At 41.9% G+C, this 10,621-nt stretch overlaps 1 protein-coding gene across 3 annotated transcripts in view; it reads left to right on the top strand.

The window, feature by feature from the left end:
• The first annotated feature begins 397 nt into the window (after positions 1 to 397).
• The window catches only part of SLC12A3 (solute carrier family 12 member 3), a 61,268-nt gene continuing 51,044 nt past the window's right edge, over positions 398 to 10,621 (top strand). For 2 of the 3 annotated variants that reach the window (XM_018555413.1, XM_018555414.1), the window contains exons 1-4: positions 398 to 710; positions 5,557 to 5,679; positions 9,198 to 9,273; positions 9,346 to 9,441. In XM_018555413.1, coding sequence (XP_018410915.1) covers positions 414 to 710; positions 5,557 to 5,679; positions 9,198 to 9,273; positions 9,346 to 9,441 — 592 coding nt within the window. In that variant the 5' untranslated portion in view covers positions 398 to 413. Of the gene's footprint in view, positions 711 to 3,905; positions 3,916 to 5,556; positions 5,680 to 9,197; positions 9,274 to 9,345; positions 9,442 to 10,621 lie in introns of all 3 variants that reach the window. The other variant, XM_018555415.1, reaches the window with a different exon arrangement.

Genomic DNA, 10,621 nt, shown 5'->3' on the forward strand with positions numbered 1-10,621 from the left:
GTGTGATCCGTAACAAAAAAAAAATGCCTATCATAGACTTTAAGGACATCAGTTGGTGAGATCTCCATCTAGTTTCCAATATTTCCTTACCTTGCATGGAGATCTCCCAATACCAACAAGACAAAAATGTTGGTTTGAACTTCAATCAAGGGATAGGAAAGAACTGTTGAAGCAGAGGTTATGTGTATAGGTTATTTTGTGTGAGTTACAATCCAGCTTCTTATCATCTTTCTAATCAGTACGTGTATGTGGAGTAATTTTTTCTGGCCCCAGGGTGAGATATTCTCAGCAGCTGACTATGGGATATTTTGGTTAGTGATTTACAGGTTTGGTTCCTGCTGGTTTTCCTGAATATAAAACCCCCTACTCTGAATTAATAAGAGAGGTTGCCACGAACCCAGTCTGGGGATGACATGGCTGAGAGCAGAGATGAGACCCCAGTGGACAGTGCTCCATCCAGTGGAAGGTTTACCATCCGCTCGCTCATCAGTACCGAGGACAACACCAAATCTCAATATGTGCAGCAAGAGTCAACGTATGATACATTTAATCCCAATAATCTCACCCATTCCAACACCTTCTACATGAGGACCTTTGGATACAATACTATCGATGCTGTCCCAAGCTATGACCACTACGCTAATACGGAGGTTACTGGAGAAGTGAAGAAGGTCAGGCCTACATTACAAGATCTTCACTCTATCCTAAAGGTAAGATATTAAGGACCAGTGCATTGTTTTATATGCACAGCATTTTTCATCATGTGTGGGCCGAATGGTACTCATAGATATTAGATAATGGATGGCTGCATTTATCAACCTCAAAGTATTTAATTAACATAAATGTAATCCAGTCTCTAAAATATCATGTAATCCTTAACATGTTAATGTGATTTCAAGAGTCATATTTAGTATTTTTAAATTTACAACTTTCTGGTGATCCTGCTATGGTGTTCTCTGTTTAGGAACTTCCCTTTATAGGATGACAGTGCTCTGTCCCTATTTTCCAGTTGTGCTCCTGTGTCTGTGCCCCTCTCAAAAGCGATCAGCCCTGATTCAAACAGTGGGCGGCTCTTGGGAAGAGTTATGCAAATATTAAAATGCTTTGATGGGTGGTGTCAGTCTAGAGCCTTGGTTCTCAACTGGTAGGTTGTGACCCAAAAGTGGGTCGCCGCAAGCCTTCCATTTTTCTAGGTGAGAAGCTCCACTGCCTCCCCCTAGTGCAACACTGTCAGTTATCACACCAAGCGGCCATTCAAAATATGCTGCCCGCTGCCGAGTGACAACTTGAGGTAGTGTGGGTTGGGGCTATGGCCGTGAGAGAGCTCCCTCTATAAATGCATTGCTTACAGCTCCCTTACGTGTCATATAGAGGTGCCATGGTGACATCACATTCTGCCTCCTGGCACCTCTACAGGGCGCGCAAAGGAGCTGTACAAGCAATGCACATATGAATGGAGCTCTGTCACAGCACAACAGTCCACACTGGACCCCAGGCTGAGGATCCACTCCAGTTCTCGTAAGGTAGAGAGACTGGGTGGACCTAAAATAAAATAAAATAAAAACATTTTTGGGAGTGTGTGTGTGAGAATGTCTGTCTGTGAGTGTGTGACAATGTGTCTGTGGTTGTGTGTGTCTGTCAGTGTTTTCGAGGGCCCGTTCACACTAGTACAGTGCGTTAATCACAAAGTACCATTCTATTGCACTGCGACTTGATGGCCAAGGACAAATGTGGGTCCTGAGGTCACACAGGTTGAGAACCACTGGTCTAGAGGTACTCCCATTCTTCATGTAGACCACCTGGTAACGCCCCAGAAATGCAACAGGAAGTCAGAGGAAGCCTCCCAAAGTGATGGGAAACAGTTGTCCCTGGAACATGTATCTACACTGAAAGATTTCCCTTTATCATTGTTCTGGGACAACTTGAAAATTTTCAAATTCCTCTCACTTTCCTTTTCAGTAACAGTGGTCACCAGTACAAATACAGAGGCGAATCTCCCGAATGCCTAGAGATACTTTAACTTACACCATAAGTCATCCTATGGAGTGGCACCACAACACTGATCCCCTCCCTCACCTCCATAATTTCACTAAGAATAGGGAATGTACTGCCCTTTCAGATTCCACTGTAGGTAATACACAGTGACGGGAATTTATCAAAACGGGAGCAGACAAAATCTGGAGCAGCTGTGCAAGGCAACTAATCAGCTTCTCTTTCTCATTTTTAAATCTTAACTGAACAAACTGAAGAAAGAAGTTGATTGGTTACTATGGGCAACTGCTCCAGATTCTGTCTGCTCCAGTTTTGACTATTTTTATATCATAATATTATGACACATAAGAAACTTTCGTAACACTTTTGTTCCTTGAGCGGCTATCTGAACACACAGATTAATTTTTTAATATATGTGTATTGCTCCTATATTTGCAACTGTGTTATAGAACAAAAGCTGAGGAAACAATGATTACTACTTTCCTCTAGTGTGGGTCACGGACCCCCTCAAGTTTCCATTCACATATTTTATTACCAGTATGCCCTAAATGTATATAAATGATCTGCATGCAGCCCACTATGTTTTATTAGATAACATGCACCAACATATTTATTTTAAATAATAAGATTCTGAACTTTACCAGTGTAGCTCAAAAAGCGTATATCATTATTCTCTAACAGGAAGTGGTACAGTACAGACTGACAGCACTTTTATTTGGAGTAAAATATCTTCCGTGCACTCTGGGGGCTCCGTGAACTCTGTGACCGACTTCCATTAAAGTGAAACGATAGGCAAAATAACTAGGGCTGGTAATGATTAAAATGTTCGTGTTCGATTAGTCGAAAATCTTTTTTAATCGATTAATTTCGATTAATTATAACGCACATACAGATCCAACTACATTGGCCTATACACATACAGCACAGCAATGAAGTAATAAAATGAACTAGGATCACACTAATCCAGCACGTTATTAATCTCACGTGCCCCACTCAATATGGCTGCCGCTTGAGTGGGGCAACTCAGATTAATAACGTGCTGGATTAGTGTGATCCTAGTTCATTTTATTACTTCATTGCTGTGCTGTATGTGTATAGGGCAATGCCTTGGCTGGCGCTCGTGCAGAAAGTTTCTTGGGAAAACTCACCGGCCCAAGTGGCTCTGTCGGCTAACGAAGGGGGGAGGAGTCCGGTGACATCACGGACATCGATGTCACCGCTCTCCTCCCCCCTTCCCTTTGTTAGCCGACGGAGCGTCGATATCCGTGACGTCACCGGATCGCCGACGGGACTCCCGGAAGCCGGCGGAGAGGTGAGTGTTTTCATTAGCGATTAAAATAATTTTAAACGATCAAAAAGTTTAACGATTAATCGAGAAATTAATCTTTAATTTCCACAGCCCTAAAAATAACATATATAATGCAGTCTGTTACTGCAATTAACACAGTAGATTTTGAGTCCCTCCCCCAGTAACATAGTTTGATTATCTATTGATCCTGCCAGTAGATCTGTCATTTTTCTACTGCCTGTGATTGAGTGACAATGCTGTTTGTTCTGAAGTGAAATCGTGACAGCATTTTTATGTCCTAGATCACATGTGTCAAACTCAAGGCCCAGGGGCCGAATCCGGCCCACCAGGCCATTTCCTAGACTTCTACTTTCAGATCTAGGTATTAAGTTATTACTAAAACCAGTGATCGAATGCAGAGGCAATTATGATAAAGATTAGATACATTTATATAGTCTTACAGATACCTTTTGAGGGAAACCATAATGTTGATGCGGCTCTCGATTAAGTTAAGTTTGACACCCCTGTTTAGATGGACGTATAGTTTTAAATGGACTTTAAATAGAAAATACCAAACCAAAGTCAAACCACAACTAATATTTACACCAGGGACGTGCGGTCAAAGGAGGCAGGTAGTATTATGGAGGAAAAAGCTGTCAGCTTCAAGTCTGAAGCTGATAGCTTTTTCTCCATTCAGATCGGCTTGTAACAGGTTACACAGCAGGGAAAGCCTTCCCACTATGTAACCTGTCATGGACGGAGCGCAGCCTGTTAATTACAGGCGGCGCTGCATTCGGCTTTTGACAGGGTGTTAGGTTACACAGCAGCGGGCTTCCCCACTGCTTGTGTAACCTAACTAGTGAGGCAAGAGCTGTCACAGCCTCTACTTTGTGTTCGAGGCGTGAACCCTGTGGATGGTTTGGACCAATGGCAAAGCATCATTGGTCCAAGCTGTCCAATCAAAAAAGGTAAAAAAAAACAAAACACTGAGGCCATCGATCTCGATGCCTTAGCAGTGAGAAGCAATTGACAGAGAGGCTCCTCCCTGTCTCCTCCCTTCCTCCTTCACACTAGCTGGGGCTTCGGCGTGCTGGGGGTGGGGAAAAGGTTCAGGCTGCATGAATAAAAGCTGATAATTGTGAGCACCCCCACCAGTGTAATATGGTTTCTCCCAACTCCGAAATTCTACTTTTACTGAACAGCTTGACCTGTTACAGGAAGTGGAACGATATCAGATCTACTGGCAGGATCGACAGCTTATAAAACTATGGGGGTTATTCACAAAAAGAACAGTCAAGGATTTGGCTCTAGGTACACTTTAAAGTGTTAATATAAGCATGATCAAAACTAAGTTATATAATGCAATCTGTCTCTAGTATTACTAGAGCAGTTGTTTTTTTTTGTAACAAAAGGTTTTTTTTTTACAAAAGGGTGAATAGTTTGGAGAAGGCAGGAGAAGTGAACAATCTAGGACAACATAGCTGGACTGGAAAGTGAGCTGAATTGGAGGATTTTTCCAAATCAGCTATGCTGTCCTAGATTGTTCACTTACCAATAGTCACTCATTTGGAGGGATGTCCCTCAGTTGGAACCAAATCCCTTTGTCCTTATCTCCTGCTCAGTTGTCCCTCCTTTTGGTCTGATTTTTAAATCTCCATATAAATGTCACTAATTGCATTAATCTATCAATTGTGCAATACAATAATGAATCATTAGTGTAATAGACTTACATTATATTCATAGTGCAGAAAAAAATGTCCATATACCCTATTAGTGTCCTTGTATAGTAATCCAGTCGGCGCTGACAACACTTCAAATCCAGTGATAGTGTAGATGAATCTACTGTGTATCCACAGTGTACAACAATACCCCTGTAAGTAATCAACTCACCAGATGACAAGGGACCCCCTTATAAAAGGAGGGTCTCAGTGTGCAGAGTGGTATAACACCATATACAAAAATGTTGATGCTCTTTTATGCATTAATGACTTTAAATACCCCATCAATTTCTGTATCAGCAGCACCATGCTGTCACGCTTTGCACCTGGGTGGGGTATTGTTGCACTCTGTAGATATACAGTGGATTAATTTAGCTCATTAGCTGATGGTGTCTTCTAAAATTTGGAGTAACCAACAGGCTCTCTAGTTGATGCCCAAAGCTGCTAAAACTGATGGTGTCAGATAACAAACCTCTAATATCTATTGCTACCTTATGAAGCTGAAGCAACACGTATTCAGCCATTTGCTGATATTATTTGCCCATTGTGTTTCCATAGGAAGATCACCTGCATTCTCCCGTGTATGAAGCCAGTGTTGACTCTCCGGATGGGGAGACTGAAAATGTGGTGGAGAAGCCAGCAGGAGAACCAGTCAGGTTCGGATGGATAAAAGGAGTTATGGTGAGTGTAAATTAGTGACACAATTAATTATAGTATGTAGAGGCTACAGAAGGTCATGTTATACATAGGTATGTGGTGTTATGCCTGTAGGGCTTCATAAAAAAGAAATTACATAGTGACACTGTGGCTGCTGCATATTTATGCAGCCACCTTTGCTGAGACGTGTGCTAACACTGCCATATTACTAGAGTCTGGGAGAGTTAGGTCATTATCTAAGCATGCACACTATGCTCCTCCTATGTGTGCAATACCAATTGGGGACAGTAGATTATTAAAGAGGGCTTGCCCACATGGTAAGGTAGTATAAAATACTACATAAGCACATGTACACACTTATGTATATATATGGAGAGAAGGAGGGCACACAGTTTGATTTATCATATCTGCATTTTAATTTAAAAAAATTGCTTAAAGGAGAACTATGGGGTCAGGGCTTTTCCCCATAGTTCTCCTAAGGGTCACAAACACAAACTAGCGTTCTCCCGTGACCCAAAAGCGCAGTATACCGCGAGCTACAGCTCGCGGTATACTGAGACGCCGCAGCCGGAACTGATCCCGGCATTGCTGTCGAGATCCGCCCAGCTGCGGGATTGACAGCTGGCTCTGCCTATCCAGAGGCAGAGCCAGCTGTGCCCGCTTCCTCCCCCGTCCGTTCCGCCAGTCAGCGCTGGAGGATCAGACAAGGGAAGGGGGGAATCCCTGCACGGAGCCGTGAGTGACAGTCACGGCTCTCTGCATGGATAGATCGAGAAGTGAGCGAGCGGCTGTATGTGTTGGCTCACTTCCCGATCTACTGAGCCGACCTGTGACAGTTTCATTGTCACAGGTTGGCTCAGATTATGAGGCTGAGTGGAAATCACTCACCTCATAATTCTCCCTTAATTGCGAACAAAACCTGCTTACAGATCAAAATGTATTTTTCTCTTGCAGCACAATCTCATTTAGGACTGCTATAAAACAATAGTAATAAGTAGTGTGATCTGCACTTCAATATCTTATTTAGAGTGTAAAGGTGACACTAGAGGCCTTTTGGACCCCCAGTATCACCTTAAAGAGTACCTGTCACTGCCAATATGCTATCACATGGTGGGCTTGTAAGCCACCCTATGTAATAGCAATCGAAGTAAAGCTAAAAAAAACCAAAAACTGTTTTAAAAATATAAAATAAATTATATGTAAAAATTATTTTACAAAAATGTAAAGTTCCACCGCCCCGGCGAGCATGCGCGTCTTCAAGTAAACAGGCGTTGGGTGCGATTACTTTAGAAAATAAGCAATAATTCTAAGGCCAATATTTACATGTATCTCTACATGTGATGACCGGTAGGGGCTTTTAAAGCGTCTATTGACTTTTTGGGGTACTGAATTCTGTCGCAGTTTCACGTACGCACACAATTTTTAACCTGGGCATGTTGGGTATCTATTTACTTGTAACCTCATCTTTTATATTTTACAAAAAAATTGTTTTAGATAGTGTTTTTGGGGTACTATTTTATATGTTCTTGGCTTTCAGAAAATATATAATGTTTTGGGGTTTTAAGTAATTTTCAGGCCTAAAATGTGGATTATAACATGTAAACAATGGAAAAGGCCTTTGTCCTTAAGGAGTTAAAGCATCTGGTATGGCCAATTTTGGGTAAGGTAGTTTTTTGCGATTTCACGGGTACACACAATTTTAAAGCTTGACATGTTTGGTGTCTATATACCTGACATGACCCCATAATACCTGACATGACCTCATAATAAATGTTTTTAACATAATGTAGGGAAACAATAAATTTTGTCTGAAATTGTCAGTACTTTTATATAGTAAAAAATTAAAACCGCAGTGGTGATTAAATACCACCAAAAGAAAGCACTTGTGTCCCCAAAAAATGGTATAAAATTAATTTCAGTACAGCGTTGTATGACGGAATAAATGTCAGTCAAAGTACCGCAGCGCTGAATATGGAAAAATGGCCTGGTCAGGAAGGGGGATTACCACCCCAGACTCGGTGTTCAAGTGGTTAAATAGAATGCCAGTCAGGGCTACACATGCCATGTTTGAGTTTACACATGTTTGCTTTTTACTTCAAATGAAAAAAGTGATTTTGTACAAATAAGTAAATGAGCAGGGCTTAAAAAATCCGCTCGTCCTCTCGAGGGCGGAGCCGGACGAGTAGCTCCCCGTCCGGCCATTGTAATTAAACGGCCGGCTGGGAGCTTTACATTCAAGCGTATTGGCAGCTGCTGTCACTGCCGTTGCCGGTCCCGAGATCCGCTGTGCCTGATGCGGCCAAGACCGGCATGGCTGTTCTGTGATTGGAGATCAAAGGGATATTGTTACACGATCTCCCTCTGATCTCCTTTCCGGTCCCCAAATGCAGGAAGTGATGTATATTACATCACTTCCGCATTCTGCTGTCACTCTCCAGCTTCAGAAGCTGGTGAAGCAGAGCTCTGCTTCATCAGCTTCTCTGGGGGTCCTTAGGTGACATGAGGGGTCTTGGAGACCCCTGATGTCTCCTCAAAGAGGACCTGTCATGTAAATTGGCTATCACATAGGTGGCCTCTTAGCCCCCCCATGTGATAGCAATAAAGTTAAGTGTAAAAAATAAATTAAAAAAAGAGTAATGAAAGAAGCATTAAAAAAACACTACATTTTTAAAGTCCCTTGCCCCCCACATACACACGCAAACATGTGTCGGGTGCGCCGAATGTCGCAGTGAGAGCAATCATTTTAGGGCCATTAATCGCTGATAACGCTAAACTGATGAGCATTAAAAGCGTTTAAAGAGTCCCCTATGGCCAATTTTTGGTGTGGCCGTTTATTGCGATTTTGTGGCCACGCACAATTTAAGGTTTGACATATTTGGTGTCTATTTACCCGACGTGAACCCGTCTTTTATATTTTACCAAACATATGGGAAAGAATTAATGTTTTTTAACATAACGTAGGGGAAAACATTTTTTTTTCTCCAAAATTGACGATACTTTTTTCATTACATAACATACATAAAATACCACCAAAAGAAAGCTCTATGTGTCCCTAAAAAATGTTAACGCAAATTGCAAGGCTGTAGTCCGGTCATGCTGACTGGTGACATTTTGTACTGACTGGCGAGACACCGTCAAATTTTTCAAGCCTTGTAAATGAGTAGTATTAAATTAGTAGAAATTTGTTTAGGAACATATAGAATAAACGTGGTTGTGATAGGAACATATAGAATATTGTGGTAACATATAATAATGTGATAAGAACATATAGAATATTGTGGTAACATATAATAATGTGAAATTTTCAACTACCACCATTTTATTCTATAGGGTCTTGGCATTCAGAAAATATATAATGTTGGGGGGTTTTATCTCATTTTCAGGCCTAAAATGTGGAATATAACATGGGTGCAAAAAATGAAAAAAGGGCCTCAGTCATGAAGGGGTTAATATTGTGATAAGAACATATAGAATATTGTGGTAACATATAATAATGTGGTAAGCACATATAGAATAATCAAGTTTTTTCTATCACTACCCAGATCCGCTGCATGTTGAATATCTGGGGAGTGATTCTGTACCTCCGTCTACCCTGGATCACCGCTCAGGCTGGGATAGGTTAGTATATGTTCAATATTTTAGCTCACATTGATCATACATATATTAATGCTCTGCTAAATTCTCCTATAGCGCTAACCTGGCTTATTATCTTCATTTCTGTGACGGTCACCAGCATCACCGGGTTGTCTATCTCCGCTATTTCCACCAATGGGAAAGTGAAATCAGGTAATTTAAGCCGTGTTCATAAAGAATTCAATCAGGTCACCATGCAGCATTTTTAGTATTATTAGCATAAAAGTCCTTAGGCTGACCATAGAGATTAGATGGCTCAATCATCTGTTTTGCACCAATGAGATTATGCACTGAGCAGAACATCTTGAGGAATAAATAGCGATCAGCCAGGAAAAAGCCAAGACAACTGAGACTTTGCCCCGAGGAGGAGTTTCTGCTAGCATTTAAAGGAGAACTTTGGGGTCAGTGCTTTTCCCCAGAGTTCTCCTAAGGGTCACAGGAGGACACAAACTAGCGTCCTCCCGTGACCCAAAGCTCAGTATATCGCGAGCTACACCTCGCGGAATACTGAGACTTTGCCCCGAGGAGGAGTTTCTGCTAGCATTCTGCGAGATCCACCCAGCTGCGTGATTGACAGCTGGCTCTGCCTATCTAGAGGCAGAGCCAGCTGTACCCGTCCGTTCCTCCAGTCAGCGCTGGAGGATCGGACAGGGAAGGGGGGAATCCCTGCAGAGAGCCGTGAGTCACAGTCACGGCTCTCTGCAGGGACAGGATCGAGAAGTGAGGGAGCGACGGTATGTGTTCGCTCACTTCCCGATCTATTGAGCCGACGTGTGACGGTTTCATTGTCACACGTCGGCTTGAATTATGAGGCTGAGTGATTTTCACTCAACTCATAGTTCTGCTTTAAGGAGCTAACGGACAATATTTTTTTTCTTATCTAGAAAAAGAATGTCTTTACATAACGTGTAACTACGTACAAACATTATTTTGGGTTAAATACATCCTTCTTCCTCATATAGTAAATGTATTAAATGTTTTGTAACCTTGTTGTAAAAAATGAGTCACAGTCACGGCTCTCTGCAGGGACAGGATCGAGAAGTGAGGGAGCGACGGTATGTGTTCGCTCACTTCCCGATCTATTGAGCCGACGTGTGACGGTTTCATTGTCACACGTCGGCTTGAATTATGAGGCTGAGTGATTTTCACTCAACTCATAGTTCTGCTTTAAGGAGCTAACGGACAATATTTTTTTTCTTATCTAGAAAAAGAATGTCTTTACATAACGTGTAACTACGTACAAACATTATTTTGGGTTAAATACATCCTTCTTCCTCATATAGTAAATGTATTAAATGTTTTGTAACCTTGTTGTAAGAGTGATATCCGGGGG

Source organism: Nanorana parkeri, unplaced genomic scaffold (genome assembly GCF_000935625.1).
Source record: "Nanorana parkeri isolate BGI_ZX_2015 unplaced genomic scaffold, ASM93562v1 scaffold195, whole genome shotgun sequence".
Lineage (NCBI taxonomy): Eukaryota > Metazoa > Chordata > Amphibia > Anura > Dicroglossidae > Nanorana > Nanorana parkeri.